General features: G+C 45.4%; 1 protein-coding gene across 4 annotated transcripts in view; it reads right to left on the bottom strand.

Annotated features, from left to right (window-relative positions):
- Positions 1-15,958, bottom strand: part of RNF220 (ring finger protein 220) — a 215,850-nt gene extending 199,892 nt beyond the window's left edge. For all 4 annotated transcript variants that reach the window (XM_015636627.1, XM_015636630.1, XM_015636629.1 and 1 more), the window contains exon 1: positions 15,218-15,958. In XM_015636627.1, the coding sequence (XP_015492113.1) occupies positions 15,218-15,842 (625 nt within the window). In that variant the 5' untranslated portion in view covers positions 15,843-15,958. The remainder of the gene's footprint in view (positions 1-15,217) is intronic.
- Between the last annotated feature and the right edge of the window lie 1,923 nt (positions 15,959-17,881).

Raw genomic sequence — 17,881 nt, 5'->3', positions numbered from 1 at the left:
CATCTGTATCTCCAGCATCTCCCAGCTTCCAGGGAAGGAAATCCCAGTTCATCTAAATCCAAAACATCATGGATTTGTATTCAGGCAGATGAACCTACCCCAAGGAGGGTGAGGGGATATGAAGCCATTTAAAAGGAGAGACCCAAAGGGAAAAACTGAGCCATGCCGGGCCGTGACATAAGTATCTCCTGTTGCAGGATTCAGGCAGCCAACAAAAGACCCTTCCTCACCAAGGAGCCCTTCCTTCTCCCACCAGAGCAGGGGGAAGGTGCCTGACACCCCAAAAGCCATGACTTATCTGTGAGGTGTGATGGTGCTACTGTGAGAAGGAAAATTAGAAGTAACTTCTATTGCCAGAAGAAATCTCCATCAACTTCCACAAGAAGCAGACTCTGAAGAATGAGTGAGGCTCTGGCTCTGGCCCCTACAGAGCTGGGGCCACAGGAGTTACATATGGGACTTCTCCAATCCTCCAAGCATCACTAAGGGAAATACAGTACCTGGCAGCGTGAGCTCAGAATAGGGGAAGCAGAAGTTTGCTGAAAATACAGACGCTTAAAAGCTATTCGGGCAGGCAGTGCCAAGTCTCATTCTTCATGTAAGAGAGCTCCCTCTAGGTCGAACACTCGGGTATTTCAGAGCCACCGCTCAGTTAGGATCACGCTCAGACATGATGCCTTCCTCTGGAGAACTGCCCATCAGTCAGAAAGCCCGCAGGCACCCCAGAAAATCTGTGGTTTGCTCTCCCCTCGCAGCACGGCCTTCCTGCTGCGAGCACGGGCCACCGTGCTATGTGTGTGACATACACACACGTGCATGACAAATGTAGCCTGCATGTGCCCCTCAGAGCAGCTCTGGTGCCTGGATGCATTGAAACCACACTGAGATGTAGCACTTGGGGACATTTATTGGCGGATGTGGCACTGCTGAGTAAATTGTTGGACTCAATGATCTTACAGGTCTTTTCCAAGCTAAGTGATTCTGTGACTCCATGATTCTGCTGGAGCTACACCACGGAAGGAGCCAGCCTGTGATTTCTCCAGCCCCAAACCAAATCTTTATCCTGCTTTGAAACACTGATGAATTATTCTACAAACTGATGAGCAGGGGGAGTCCAGAAGAGGCTTTCAAATTCACAGAGCTAGAAAAATCAGATGGAAAAGACTTAATGCTGGAAAATGCCGGACTGTTCCCTGCAGTGGGATCCCAGGAGCTTTGCACAAACTAGTTTTAAGCCTTGTAGTCTTTAATACAACTTCCCGTTTTATTTTTCTTTTACCTAGACTGGTATTTACTAATAAATATGCAGCTGGCTGTATACAGAACAGCAGGTAGCTCCCATTTACAGCTGTATATAACTGACTGCAGCATTCAACACCCTCACTCTGCTATGCAGTATAATACTCACAATAAAACACACACTGTATTTGCAACTGTGTTCATGCTACTATTCTGGTACGTGACACACATTAAGAAACATATTCAGAACATAGAAAAGAATTTACCATTTACATAAAAAAGATGCACTGGGATTTTCAATAAGTTCCAGCATAATACAGTATCATTTTTATATCTTGTCTGCTCCCTTGGTCTTGCTGATTTAATACATTTTTTTTCTCTTTATAACCAGAAACCTATAGGTTGTATATGGATTTTCTTAAGCATAATATATGGTGTCAGTTTGTATTTATAAAACTTTACCATAGAAATGTAGCAATTTTCAGAATGACTTAATCCAAGGGCCATCCAGGCCAATATCCTGTCTGCGGCAGTTTTTGCCATTAATATGGATTAGGCAGACAATACAGTTTACTACAACCTAGTTTTAAAACCACGTTAGTGATAATACTATTGCCTTGTGTATAAATGGTTATAGAGCACAGAGTGCAGAGAAACAGCATTGTCCCAACAGGGCAGGGGAATATGGAGATTTTTTCACACGTATAAAGAGATGTTATATTTACATATACATAAAACTTGATGTATATTATATAGAACAAGAAGCTGTCTAGAGCTCTAGATAGCAGCACCACCCACTCCAGCCCTTGCATCCCACCATATGTCCCTGGCTAGCACCAAAAGATGGGCCACAAGCCTGGGGGATATTGCCCTGGGAAGAGTTAATGGTGGAGGTCTCAAATCCAAGCACTGCAGGTGTCTGCTTTTAATTCTTTGCTGCTCTTCTCTCAAACAGCCCAAGGATTTCCACCCTCCCTCTTTCTCCTTTACAAATGAGTGTTTAACATAAGAAGAGAGGCAAGAGGAGCCAGGGCAGCCGGGAGATCTCCTACAGCCCCTTCTAGGCAACCTGAGCAGGCGGGAAAAGGCAGCTGGCTGGAGCCCAGTGAGAGAGCGGGGACCATGGGAAGAGTCTTCTCACATCTGGTTAAGTACTGCTAAACCCTCCGACGAGCTGCCTAATTATTACAACACTTCTGCCGAAAAATTAATGTGCTTGGCCGTCTGCACTGGGGCAGAAAGGGTAGGAAAGCAGCTGTCAGGATGCAAGCAGCGATGGGAGCACCAAGGAAAGAGGTCTGCAGCACAAGAGCACAAGAGAAAGGCAGGGAAGCTCTGCTTGCAGGGACCCTGCTGGGAAAACAGCCTTCTCTCTGCTTTTTTTTTTGCAGCACGGCCCCCAGGAGAGGACAGTGCCAACAGAGTTGTTAATCTAGCAAGAACAGTGCTTGCAAAGAGCTCAACGGTGATGCCCTGCCTACCGAAATCAACAGAATGACCTGCCAGCAGTACAAAACATAGGTAATCATCCCAAGGACTCAATAGGAGGGCCAGGAATGAGACCCAGGACACTGAGGTCCCTTCTGCCTCGCCTCTGTTCACTTTTCCTTCTTGATGAGCCCTCATTTCAGTAACTTCCAGAAAATCCAAGTGTGGCATTTTATTTCTGTAGGTCTCTGTAAGTGCTGTGGATACAGTACCACCAAGGTAGCATAATTCACATGTGTGTCCATATTCATGCGTCTCTGCCACAACCAGTTAAAAAAGGCTGAAGAAAAGACAGCAGAGTCCTGCCCCCCAAACTCAGCTATGTCTGTGTCAGGTTAGTGGGTAAGCCTTTTTTTGCTACAGCTGTGGTGGGATTAATCTCTCTCCCTAGACAAAAAGGTGGGCTTATTTCCCAAGAGGTGTCCAAGTACACCCAGAGAGCTCAGCAAAAGCAGCAGCCTGCTGGGTGCCTTTTACCCACAGACATTTGATGAAATTAATGACACAAAAGTAAGTATAAAGGCTAAGACAAATAGAACTGGCAACAACTTGAACCTTTGGCCTGTCCTTTGAAAGTCTCTGGCAAGTCTCAAATCTTCTTGATCTGCTCACTAAAAGGATGACTGTCCCACAATTATTTTCCAAGCATTTGTTGGCAAGTTGTAGGAGGAAAAAGGCATTTCACTGAAGCTTTTAGTACAAAAGCTCAGCTCCAGCCAGGGGCTGGACTCCACTTCAAATTATAATATTTTAAGTACCTGAAAATAAATATTTTGTCAGCTGCTGAGAATTAAGAAGTAGCTTCGACCTTTCAGAGAGGGGAACCCTGCAGAGAGCGGCGAGGCTCAGAGAGTTAGTTGCAAAACAATCTCTGCCCTAGCCATTCAACCTGTCTAGCACACACACAGCCTCCCCTCTCATACTCCCAGCTCCCTGCAAGCTGCCCAGAGCCTCTGGGGTACAACAGGCTCTCCTGCACCCAGCAGCTCGTTCCCAGCAAGAAATGTGCTGACAAAAGGGACTGGAGCAGCACTTTACCATAAACTGGGTGCCACAAGTAAATGGAGCATCCTCGAGATGGCAACAGCAAAGTCACCGGTCCACTCGCCTGTTGCTCACTGGTGCTGTTGTGTCATTGTGTACTACTCACAGACCTAGGAATTTTATCCACAAGGATTAAAAATATTCACTTTTTTCTGGTAAAATCTGGCTATGACCAAGAAGCTGGGTAACTGTACACATCACCCTGTCACCCCATCACCTCTCAGACCTCTGAGCCACAGTGAATACTGTGCATACTCCAGCAATGGCAACAGGAACCCGCACAAAGCAGGAGATCTCTGTTTTTCCAGCAGAACTCAAGGAGTTAAATCCCTCTCCCTTCCCCCCCATCTTTCTGCCTTTGGCCTTTAGATCAGCCCTGGTTGCCAATGAGGACTCATCGAAACACCACCAGGCTGGGCCTGTCAGGAAGGAAACCAGCGCGTCCAGAGTTTTGTTGTTCTAAAGACTTTTTTTTAAATTTTATTTTACTGCTCAGGAAGGAAGCCAGAGCTTGCGCTTCACTCCAAGAATGTTGATTACTCATCCTTCCCTGCATTATTTCTTTTATCTCTCACTTTTATCTACCTTACTCCAAATTTTTACCCCCAATTCTTTCTCTACCATTCCTAGCCACTGCTTTCAGCTGTTCATCCAAGTTTCATTAAAAAAAAAATATTTGGCAACTCTTTCCTCAGGAAAAAAAATCCCATTTGTCATGTTTATTAAACAAGCCTCCATCCCTCCCCCTACACAGCCTTTTCAATCCAGGCCCCATCGTTATGACCACTGCTCGAGGATCTGGGCACTACAAAACATGACCACAACCACCCTCAGCTGGAGAATATCATAATCCCTGCTTTAGAGACAGACAATGAGAAATTACTCTGCTCGTCCCAGGTCAGTAAAGAGTCCACAGCACAACACAACCTACGCTCAGGGCTTTTCCCAGGCAGCCCTTCCCTCTTCCTGCTCCGCATGGCTGCGAGGATTAGGCACGCTCAGCTCTGCCAATAACTGTGCCCTTCATCTTCAATAACCCCCCACCAGTCAAGCTAGAAACAAGCAACATGAGAATCGGTATGTGACGAGTTGATGACACATTTCCTTAGCTGCAGAAAAATGTGGGTCCTGGATCACCCAAATGTCAGTGAGCCACCTGAGTACATAGCAGAAAGACTATCAGCAAGTAGTGTCTAACTGCCTTCTCCTCCCAGGCTCTGCAAAATCCATCACACCACCCAGGGGTTTCCTTTTCTTCTTTGCCCAGGTGCAGCTAACAACCCAGACACAACTGGCAACATCTGGGAGAACATACACACAGATGTTTCTCATTGACATCGTAACCTTCCCCAGCCTTCACCAGCACGTGCCCACGCCCCAGGGTGGGCGCCCAGGTGGGAGACACACATTGGGTCCTCACAGTGTTCCCAAAGAGATGACCAAAGGTGAAGCTTTTTTTTTTTTTCAGTTTAAGTTTCTTCCTTAAGATGTGACACAAACCTGGGGGCTGATCTGGACCACAGCATACACAGCTTCCCCAGGCTACTACACCCACGACATCTCTGTTACACACTAGTAAGGCCAATGCAAGTTCTCTCTGCCCAGCTCTGTCTTGCTCTAATACAATCCTCCCCTGTTTCCACAGTTAATGCATTGTTTTCATTTTAAGAGGGGAAAATAACGAGATGGTGGGAACATTACTTCTGGCTAATGGAGACAGTGATCTGCAGATTTTCATAGCTTACTTTTTCCAGTATATTCTAGTCCTGCTCCAAATATCATCATACTTATTTCGGTCCTGGACCAAATGTGGGACTGGACACCACACTGGCCAAATTAAGACAGAAATAACTTGTAGCATTTTTCTACTTCACACTCTCTCTAACACCTCTTGCTGACATTAAATTTCAGGTCTGCAGATGGTCTGCTTCCCACACTACTGAATGTCCCAGCGCCTTCAACAACAGCTTCCCTGAACAAGTTAGCCCCAAATCTGGAGTGAAGGCAGGCTGCCCATCACCTCCCCACTTCTGTAATCAAAACAGCTCTTTGATAGCAACACTTTTGTGCACAAACCTAAATATGCAGAAAGGAAGGAGCAGCACGGATGGCAGCAACCAGTCCCGAGGAGCAGAGCTGGCAGGAGCAATGCTAGCTGTCCTGTACAGGCTGCATGCTGAGCAAAGTGCAAATCTGAAAGCAGAGAAGCAGGGCTGTAAGAGTTTGACTGCCCATTGTCCCCTTCTCCCATCTAAGGGGCACCTCCTGATGTATGAATCCACTCAGGCTGGCAACTTTTTGATTGTAACCATTAAGTTCCTCTGCTCCTTTTCAGCACAGGGTTATCCAGGTCACTGATTGCTCCTTCATCTCCCCAGCAAAAAAAAAAAGTGTCAGTGGTCAAGCTGCCTCCTCAGGGAGGATGAAGACAAGTGCTCAGGAGGTAAAAGCTGTCACCCTGGCTAAGGACTGCTAGAAGCTTGTCTCCCACCTATAGTGCTGGAAATATGAAGTGAGGCTGGTTTGCAACCAGATGGATAAACCAGGAAAGGAAGCGAGCTTCTGCAGTCCCCTTGATGGTGCTGTAGAGTTTGGATCCCTCTGACCTGCACTGATATCCAACTCCCAGGATTTCCACCTGTCCAAAGCCATCGCAAGATTCCCCACACTGCAAACAGTGACAAGGAGACAAGGTTCCCTCTAGCCTGCATGGGCCAAAGGTTGGCTGGGTGCGGGGAAGCTCTGCTGTAGCACAGCCAGGCCACCCTGATAAGGCTTTCATTCACCCAGCCAGAGCTGCAGCACCCAGGGTGCCATTCACCCTCCTCCTCTCTCACTCACAGGCACCCTCACATCACCTCCTGAACAACATAGGTATTTGTGTGGGGCCTCTGGTAGGGAATTTTGTGGGGCATCGCCCCTAATGGGGGGTTGAAGTAATCTTCAATATTGAAAGCCAGGATGGAGAACAAGGCAGAGCTGTGATCTGGTATCAGGTCTCCTCCCACCCCTCCACAACCGCCAAAGCAGGCTCTCTGCAATGAGGGATTATTATCCTATGCCTCCTGATACCAAGGGATGCTACAGGACAGACAATTTCACATTCTAAATGGCTTTGCAAGTTGTTTCCTAAAATGCAGAGAAACAATATAAAAATCAGATGAAAAGGTTGGAGTCTTTTTTAATTAAAAATACCTTAATTTAAATCAAAGTCACAAAAATCCCAGTAGAAAGAAATGGATCCTTCAGGGCAGTGCTCTTGTTGCTCCGTTTACAAAACCAATTGCTTTTGGGAAGGCTGTCACAGGGAGCCTTCACCCCAGCTGCTCTTCCCAGTCCTTTCTGATTTAGTTTTCATACAAGTGCCAGGAAGCGTTCACCTGCCTCCCAAAGAACACGCCCATGCTTGTGAGCCAGCCGTGCCAGCCAGTTCAGCAGCTGCAGCAGGACGTGTCCTGCCAGCCTCCCCCTGTCCAGGACTGTGGCACTGCACATCTAGAAAGCCCAGGTAATGCTGAAGGATTGCACCTGAGAAAAGCTCATGTGTAAAAGCTCTTGGGTCCTTCAAAATTGAAAACTTAATGTGGTTACTCTGGTGAGATACAGTTCTTAAGAATCAGTGCTGCTGGTGGATACCAAGGACACAGCTTCCAGCTCTTCCCTTTAGAGGTATCCAAAGACAGTTGGTGCCTTCCTTTTCCCACTTCAGAGTAGCCCAGGATTCACAAGAAAAAGCACAAAACACATTCTTGCTGTGCAGTTCAGTGAGAAAGCTGTCCTCAGCCTGAAGCTAGCAAAAAAGGAAGGTTTTAATGCAATACTGATTAGAAACTGTGTCCCAAGTGAGGAAAAAATATGATGGAAGTGTCCCACACCTGAACTTCACAAGCAGTTTTGCTTAGAGCAGGACTCCTTCCCATGTTATCTGCATTTAGGACAATAAATCTCTCCTTGCTTTGCTCCTCCCTAACACTGTTTTTCCTCTCTTCTGTTGCTCAGGCCACTGCTGCAATTCAAGATGCCAGCAAATGGTCAAAGGAGAGAAGAAAGTGATGGCTAAGAAGAACTCCCAGATTATCACAACCACCCTCATTTTTTTAAAAGACAGAACAAAGACAAAATGGACAGATACAGATAGTACCAAACCCAGCAGTACTTCTTTAGCCAGAGCTTTCGTTGACTCAAGGGTTGGGTCAATCAGGCCAGCAAATACTCAATACCTGACCAGCAACAGAAAATAATTCAGTTGTAAAAAAAACTAAATTCAGGGTGATGAATTTGTCCCAAATGTCTGTCACCCGTGAGTTTCTATGCTCAGGCCAGCAAAGCCAAGCAGGTGAACAATGATGTTGCGTGAAAAGGGGAGAGAGACACATATACAGCTCACGTGTGTAGATTTACAAAGGTGCACATGCCCTTTTTCAGAGGATGCTGTACAGGAATCCGATCCTTTATTAAATTTCCCAAATAGAAATCCATTATTTCTGAAGAATTTCAATTGCTCTGCATAGCTGAAAAATGTCCTCAAAAGTTCCAATATCTGCTATTCCACACTGAAGAAAAGAGGTGAAACATTCACAGGCTATCAAACACATTGACATGATAGAAGACCACCAGTGACATGAACCACAGGATAAAAATTGTCACAATTTGCTATCAATGGCTGCTTTTCTTGGAATAGAGTATTAAAAGGAAACAACTTTGTTCCCACTATGAATTTGCATTAGAAATCCATAATAAAAATAAAGCTTAATATTATACAAATGGGTACAGATCCCTATAGTGCTCCTGATGCAGATTAAGGTTAGACAGCTTTTAGATGACAGTTATTTACCTCAGTCTAGCACCATGTATGCACAAAAAGAATTTATTTTATAGCTGCAGATATTAGCCAAAAAAAAGAGATGAGAGGAAATCTTACAGCCTCACGTAAAATATAATTATGTCTGTTTTCTACTCCTTGGAAGGCAAACAAAGAGAAAAGAATGTATCTGCTGCTAGCATTTAATGGGACTTGTCTAAATGATATCAAACAAATAACAACCAGCAGCGATTCACTAACACCTTCAATTCTATTTTTTTTCATTGGGGAATTCCAGAAACATTAAGACCTTGTTGCCCTGAGCATTTTCAGTCCTACAGAGCAGGATTAGGCCCATGCTTGAGTATGCCTCTCTCTTTCAAGACCTTCAAAATATCAAGGAAAGAAAAATAAATCACAGAGGCACTAATGCTTATTCTCTCCCCACTGTTTCTCCCAATTCCTTATGCAATCACCACCAGGAAACTGTTGCTAACTCTTGAATTTTGCAAGTTAGCAAGTAAAATAATAAAACAATGTTTTAACTGTCAGAGATCCTGGCTCGCAAAGTGCACTTTGGTCATTTCCTTTAATAACTGTAGTTTAGTAGTAATGATTTATAATAGTTCATAATATTCTACTAACTGTACTATATTAATAATACTAATACTTTGCCCTTGCCTAGCGTCTTCTGTCAGAAGATATCAAAGCGGCACACTCCGCTGTGAGGGAGGTATCAGTACTCCCCCGTTAGGGATCGGGAAACCGTGACTCCAAGCTATGCCCGAGGTCAGGATTCCCGATCCCCAGCACAGCACGGCAGCCACCAAGTCTGCCTGCACTTCTCCTGCCGCAATCCTCTGACAGCAGTCGAGTCTGATCGATGGGGCTGAAGATTTAATGTGATTCATTCCTTCTCGAAAAGCAAGGTTCGGCCAGTGGTTTGGGGGCCGTGGTTTTGATGGGAAATACCGAGCAAGGTGGGGAGGTTTCCCTGCAATTCTACAGTAAGTACCCTCTTTCCAACATCCAGGCACACAGGGCAAAAGAGGAGCGATAAATATTTACTGCATCCATGCCCATCTCTCCAGCAGGAGATGGATAAATATAACATTTCAGTGTTGCTCAGCACTCCGAAGACAGTGGTTACACCAGCTCCCGGGGACTCCAAAAAGGAAGAGAGAGGGCACAAGGCATCTCTGGCACGGCAGAGATGACATGAAGGCTGGCCGGATGGCAGCGGCTGCATGGGGAAACATTTTGGAGGAGAAAACAGCCCCAGCCCTCCCCCTCAAATGATCAATTAAAAGGCATCCTTCTGCTGAGAGCGGGCGAGGACAGCAAATGAGGGCTTCGAGGAGCAGCGCCCGGCCGGGCTCTGCATGACAATTGATGGGAAGGGGAGGCTGGGGGAGGCAGCCCTATCCCTCCTCTCACCATGGTGATTAGGTATTCCAAGTGCGCCAGATAGCCCCAAATAACAGAAAGAGAAATATAAACTGGAGACCGGCAGATCCAAGGGAGGCCAGATGGCCCTGCAGCCGGCAGGGGCTGCTCCCATCCAGCCCTTCCCCACTTTTAACTGTTCAAACATTTTTTTATCCCGACAAGACAATTAAGCCAAACAGCGTGGAAAGGAGTCTCGGCAACAGTTTGCAGGGGGAGAAGGAAGGTTGTTACCAGAAAAACAGGAAAAGGGGGTGATTGCTGCATGCTCCAAGACCTCCGTGCAGCACACTTTACTCCACAAGGATGGTGTGTATTTGGTGGAGCAACAGGGATGGATGCATGGCTATCATCCCTGCTAGTGCCCATCTGCTTGCCCAGCCCTTCCAGAATTCCACTGTTGCTTCTTCACTCCTACATCATGCAGGGCACTGCATGACAGAAAGAAACATTCCACTCAATTTATTTCATTATTTCATAAGCAGAGTTAAACTTGCAATTTCCCATGATCGTAGCTGATTATGATTAGCAACAAAGCATCACTTTGCGTTACACCCTAAATTTTACCAGCCTTGGAGGTGGTGCATCCCAGAGGGAAGAGTTGTGAGCAGTGGACGTGTGGACATGTGCCTTCCCCCTCCAATCCATTGTTCCGCCACAAAAAAAAACCCACCTTCTTCCTGGCAGCACACATACATAGACACACACAATTCTCTACATAGGTCATAACACAAATCCCAACACATGTCTGGGCAGGTGGGTGACTGCACAGACAGCCCTTGATCTGATTTCCAAAGCACCACACTATTCAAGAATTCATGCTGTGGTCATCATAGCCTTGATGTCCATCACCTGAAGTGCAATTTACATTTGATCAATAGCAAACCAGTTGTTTCAAAAGGAAAACTAAAACTAACTCCATGCTAGAGATGTTCTTTAAAACCCCAAGGTGGAACAAAGAGCTCACAAATACATCACACAACTTCTGCAGAAACCAGTTGCAGCACAATCTATGTCCAAGGTGAAATATGATTATCAAAAATAATAATAATAAAAAAATAATATAATCGCTCCTACTACACTGAGCAGACCCAAAGGATGAACAAGGATCCCAGCCTGCTCCCATTCAAATGTTCATCCCCTGGGCACAGCAGGAGCTAGACAAGGGCCACCAGCAGGAGCAGGGAAACTGAGACTTGGAGAGCCATACTCTGGCCAGAGGATGGAAACTGAATCAGTGGCCAGGATGTAGAGATCACCTTCACATATTGGTCTGTGCTCCACCACTAGTCACAGAGAACACGTGCTGGAGACCAAGCAGCAGACAGTAATGGGAAACCATCCTCTGTGGTGCCAGGGAGGTTGGGAGCATGGGCTGCCCCACAAGGGCAGAGGTCTCTGCTCTGACAAGGTCCAGCTCTTTGCCAAGAGGTCCCGGCTTTGGCACTGACCTCTGCCTCTCATTTTGTAGGAAAGCAGTGCCACAGGAACTGGGTACTATGATTGAAGGATACTGAGACAGGTTTTATTAGAAGTAAAAAAACAGGAATCTTTCTTTTTTCCCCTGATTTTAAAATAGGGCTGTAGATCTCTTTTGCAGAAAGAAACATGCCATTTATTTCCTCTCCTCCTAGGAATCTCAATTATTGTACACTTATTAAAACAAACCCATAAAATATGTCTTCCAGTGCCTTTAACACATGCTGTACAATAAGCTCCTAAATTCTAACAAATGGCATTATTTTTCTCAGTAAGCACCTAAGGGAATGGGCCCATCCAATACATGGTATGTCTGCTTATCCCTGGAAAAGCTCCATGTTTCCACATGTTCTCTGTACGCTCCATCGCTCCGGATGTCCTGAATGCTCACATTTTACAGCAAGAGACAACTTAACTAAATGCAGACCATAATACCTAAATCTCAGCCCAATTTCCTGATTAACAAAGAGTGCAGTCCCACCCAAAAGTACCCCAAAGATGTTGTCCCTTTGTGAGATGCTGGGTATGGGTCCAAGCATCATCCTGCTTTAGAAGCAGGGAAAAGTTTATGCAAAGGGCAGAGCAATCTCTGCTGCAAGAACACATCTCTTATGGGGCCAGGTGCTAATCTGGAATACACCAGAACATATCAAAAATAATTTTACTGAATTTTTCAAGTTTCTTCCACTGGTGAAGGCAGGGTAAGACTTTCCTCTCATGCTGCAGAGGAATAAATAAGCACCTTCCAAACACTCCTTGACGTGCAAATGTCTCAGTTTGATCCTTGTTTTCTTGCAAAGTCTTCCAAGCAAAAACCTATTTTTCAGGGAAATTAAAACTCAGTGATTACATTTTATTTAAAAAATAAAGTGGGGGGAGTTTCTCTAGAAAATCACCATTTAGGCTATGACATGAAACAAATATTTTAATGATCTATTCAAAAAAGGCATTTGCAGTGGAAGAGAAGACCATGCAGGGCAATCAGAGTAATTCAGCTTCCATGTAGCACAAACTCTTTCAGCAATCTGAAAAGCATACCAAAATGGTGAAGCTCTCCAAACCTGAAAAGCACCCATTACACATGGGAAGGTGTTTAAGATCTAAGAAAATGTTACAATTTTTCCTTGCAGTTGTAGAAAAGCCTAATTAATTACACTTTTGCCTTGAAGCTACAGGTACTTACCTGCTCCATAAGGAGCACAAGTAGGCAGCTTTTACAAAGGGTTATATATAACAGTTACACAAGAATCCATGAAACTTCTCAGAGAAAACAAACCCCAAGGTACACATTTCTACAGAAACTTTAAAAATATATCTGCAAATGTTAATGCAAAAGAGGATCACCATTCTATCTGCAATCTGTGATCTCAAATTCTTCAGAAGTTTCTCTTTTCTGATGACCAGCATCAAAGACCATTAGGATCCTCTAAAAGCTCCACAACTTGCTTTCAGCCTCCAGCAAACACACCCATACGTGTGTATGCACACACCAAATAAACTCGCTCTCTTAATGGAGTGAAGTTTCCACAGTGCAGTTATCTATATGTGATGAGAATATGATACAGAGCCAACAGACATATTTAGTGCATATCATCCTGGTAGTTACAGAAAAATTTTAATGTTGATGAAGTAGCAGGGATGTTGCATTTGCTCAACTCTACCGTGTAGAAAGGCATCTTAAAGAAATTTAACATGGTAACAAAAACAATACAACAAAACACCTTCCACTTCTGCCCAAGTTTCCCAAGCCACCTGCAAAGTTTTATTCTGCTTCCTTTCCCTGGCAAGTCCCCTGCCACGGCACTGGCAGCAGCACTGGCACTCAGTGTCAACCTGCCTGCATCTGTGCAAAGCCCCGTCTGCTCCCAGAAGGAGCGGACCCGCGTTCGGCACACGCTCTTGGCAAAGGCAAGGCACGGCGATGGATGTGGATGCGTCTGTCTGTCCACAGCTGTGCTCCATGTGGTCTAATTCATTTAACAGATTTACTTCTTTAAATGGGGTATCTGACAGGATTTTGCCAGCAAGATCCATAGCAGCTGATGCGCTCTAAATTCATTTAGTCAGCGGACCCTCTCCTCCGCCGCTATCTCTCAGAGTACTCTTTCGAGCAAGCTTCATTTTCACAGCCAGGTTATATCGATAAGGGAAAGAGCATCAACAAAGATGTCTCTAAGCCTTGCCATCTCACCTGCCTCCCCCATGGATAATTATATTACCAGCCTCCACACATCCACATGCGCTCCCACCTACAGCCACTTTCCCTACAGACCCAAAAGGAGAGAGAGGAGATGCTGAACAATGAAAAGAGCTTACGGCACAAAAAGTAGCATGGTCGGGGGTGGATCAGAAGGAGAGGGGGGAGAGACACAAGAGATCACACTGGTACTGCAAGAAATACACAGCTCCTGCCATCAGTGGGAATTGTCCTACCCTCGCAAACGCTGACAATAAAAGACACACTTGCAGCATATTTCAAAACCAAAGAGCGATGGATTTAAAAGGCAGGTTGATTTTATGATGACTTTTATTGAAAAGGTACGCTGGGTTTAGGCAGATGTCTTTTAGCGCTGGTAAGTTAGCACAGTGCCTAATTCAAGGAGACAGCCTGAGGAAGCAGCGCCGACAGGGGAGAGAGAGCCACAATGTCTCTATTACTCTCCTCGGTATCATAAAGGGGAGAAGAAAAATCACATCTGAAAGGGAGAGAAAGCAACGGTGCAGCAGGTTTTTGTTTAAAAAAAATGTAATAATAATAACAACAACAATAATAAAATTGTTTTCTATTAATAAAATTCAACAGTACAAAGGAGCCCATGTGAAAAGTGAACGTCTCACTGCTTGATTACGTGTCTGGGTTTACAGGAAAACTCTAATCATAAGTAAGCACTCTTCCTTGGAGTACTATTCTCTGTTGCCCCCAGACCACTCCCCATTGTGGGTCACCTCCCAGCTCTGCAAACCTGGAAGCCTGCACTTCATGAAGAACAGCTCTGCCCCTCTGTGTAGGAAACTCCACAAGGGACAAGGCTGTGGGGGAACAGGGAGTTACAGTCATGAACAAGCAGACCGGGTTCCTTCAGTCCAATCACTGGCCTGCAAAAGGGCAAATTACCTTTCAGCGGGCACCAAAATAGGGGAAACACTCAGAGAAAGTACATGATGTAACAGCTTATTGAATTGTAAAAACAATTTGTACTTGTCTTAAAGAGGGAGCTCAGTGGCCAACAATATTCTTAAGTTAACCAGAGGAAAAGGTACTTTTGTCCTAAGCTGAGGCATGAATTGTGACGGTCGGCAATGCATTTGCTCTAAGAATGGTGTGCATGAAGAAAAGGTCAGAAAGAAACACCTGAAAAAGCAGGGGGCACCTGCTTGCTGCAAACTTTGGGAAAGTTCCTGGCTACACATTCCAGCTGCATCCCTGTTTACACACATACATGTACCAGCACCTATAGCCTCACACTGGTGCATGGACAGCTTTCTGCACGATCAACATCACCTCTCCAGCTATGTGCTGGAAGGCGAGTTTCCTTCACCTAAAAATCTGTCAATATCCTTTTGACAGAACAAGGCAATATTACATGGCTGAGCACAGCAGGCAGGAAAGGCTGCTTTGCCTTTGCCTCCGGCAAGTCTCACAGCACTGCGGGGCCATCACCTGTTGCCCATCTCAACAAGGCACAATTAAAGAACCACCAAATCAACAGAGGTACTTACATCTGTCACTTCGGTCTTCAGGACTGGATGAGGTCTCACGGTCAGAAATGAGGCCAGAAACAGCAAATATCTTCTTCCCTGTATCATCAACTTTGAGGGAGCCAGGGGAGCTGGAGGGGAGCTGGGTGCCAAACTCATACTCCTTCCCATCGGTGTCCGAGAAGCGCAGATGGGGAGAGTCAGTGTCATGGCAGTTTTTCAGGCGCTTGGCCGGAGTAAAGGCTGACTGGTAGCTCTCCCGATCTTCACTGGATGCAAAGGGGCGGAAAGCCCCAACGCCACTGTGGTTCAACATACTGATTGGGGTGCAGTCCAGGTTGGGGGGTGCAAACTGGGGGTGAAGGTGAAGCAAGGATGGAGGAAAGTCACGGTTTGCAAATGCTCCCGGCACCCCACCTTGGCGGTGATACATTGAGGCAAAAGTGTATGAGCCATTGGTAAAGGGAATGTGCACGTCTTTATCTGCTGACACAGGGACCCCAAAAGGCCTCGGCTGCTGGCAGGGAATGGAAGCATCACGGCTGGCTTCGGCAGTGGAGGCGAGAACCATCAGTGCTGGGGAGGCCAGTGGGTTGGGGAGATAGGGTGAGTTCTCCATCTTGAATGCTGCCCGGTGTAAGTCCATCGGAGTCTCTTTCCTCAGCAGGATCACAAGCAGAACGATCTTCCCCGGAAGGAAAGCAAAGCGATGCCTAGGAATGGAGCGGGGAAAATTACTGGAGCATCATCACCCTTCAAACACTGCAAGAAAACAGAAAGGGAAAGAAAACACAACCAATTAGGTTTCTGCACTCATTTCTCTGGGATGCTCCAGCAGCCAAGTGGCCACATGTGTTACAAGCCACCGGCCGGAGATGCGCCACTGTTCTCATTCAAGAAAATCAATAGACAACTTCACACACTAGTGGAGTCAGCCCTGGCCCTCCAGGTTAAAGGGTATCATCCAGTGCAGATGGATGAAAGGCAAACCAAACATAATAACATGCAGATTTAATAATGCACTAATAAAAAATGTTCAGTCTAAAATTAACATAGTAACTCCAAATTATAAGTGGAATTTTATATGGCAAGTGGCACATATATATTACTGCAATAAACTTAAGAAAGCCCCCACATACACACACCCTGCTATTAGCTTGGGGTTTGGGGATGTAGGACCAACATAAAATTATCCATTGTACACAGTTACCCAAATCAGACAGGACACATGGTTATAACTGTACATGATGCTTGAGACGTACATAACTGACAGGTATTTTCTCTTGCTCTCACAGTACATATGGGTAGATGTGTACTTGCACACACAGGATTCCATACCATCATACATATGTACACACACCACTGGAATGTAGCAATGTGTCTGTGTCCCGGTGTGTGTGTGTGTGTGTAACACACAAACACCCACTCATGCATACACGGTCCCTGAGAGCCAAAGGAGAAGAGACTTCCCCAGCAAAATGCCTGGCGTCTCTGACAATATTTAAAATCATAATGGGCGCTTCTGCCATCTGATCTCTGCAAGCGTCTGCCTTTCGGGTCGGGGACAAGAGAGGATGGATCAGTAATTTTAGTTCCTAATGCACTCACTCTTAAGTAGATTTGTAAACTGCCCTGGATGTGCCATTAACATTTAGAGGAAAATGTTAACAAAATTTCTGCCTCGCATCTTGCTGAGCCTCCCAGGTTGGCTGCAACCACCCAGTCAGGCACAACCCCCTCCCAGGGTGAAAGAAGGGAAAATCCTTCTTTCTCTATCTCCCCCAGTTCGCACTGCCTTTTTGTGTTGTTATTTTCTCCCCCAATCAATCTCATGCCTTTTCTTTCAAGCTTCCGCCGCCTGCCATTCAGGCCCCACAACCCAGCTTAAAATACAAGGACTGTAACTTTGAAACAATATACTAGCCGCTGGAGCTCAAAGGGCCAGAAAAATCATATAATAATAAAAAGCTGTTACAAATTGTGCCTCTTAAATCCAGAGGGTCAAACATCTCAAATAAAACTTAGTGAAAGAGTGTCTCCCTAATGGAGTGCCTTTTGTACTCCATGAATGAGGGAGCCTAGGTTAACAAAGTGTATGAAATCCAGTCTGGGGCTTTAATGCAGTTCAGTGATAGCGTTTCCTCTCTCCCATCCTGTACCCAGCCGCTCCACTGACTGTTATGAATTGTGAAGATGAGTGGACATCATCTCTCTGCTTCCTCATTTGGCACTCATCCTTACAGACATCATTGCTAAATTACCAGATTATGTATCTCGCATTAACGGATTTGCTCTCTTCCAAATTTTAAATAACTTTCTCGTTGAGTTCTTGCCACAGACAGCGACAGGGAGAGGAAGAGTGAGGGATGCCAAGGGCAACCTGGTCAGCACTGCAGTCCTGGGTACACTTGCTCTGCTGATTCACATGAGGCTGATCAAAGTCTGGAGGTCAGAAAACTGCAGCCACTGGCAAATTTAGAGTTTTTGGGGGGCTTATATAACCATGTAAATATAAATACACACACACACACGATTATATATTCAAAGAGATGCATGCAAATAAGCCTCTGTTCTTAGAAATAAACGATCATTCACATGGAAGCAAAACTGAGCAATCATAGAAAAACACAGAAAAGGCAACCCCCTCTGCATGCTTTTCTATTTTTACTTGTGCTTTCACACCAT

The sequence above is a fragment of the Parus major genome, chromosome 8 (genome assembly GCF_001522545.3).
Source record: "Parus major isolate Abel chromosome 8, Parus_major1.1, whole genome shotgun sequence".
Taxonomy (NCBI): domain Eukaryota; kingdom Metazoa; phylum Chordata; class Aves; order Passeriformes; family Paridae; genus Parus; species Parus major.
This window is presented reverse-complemented; position numbering and strand designations above follow the sequence as displayed.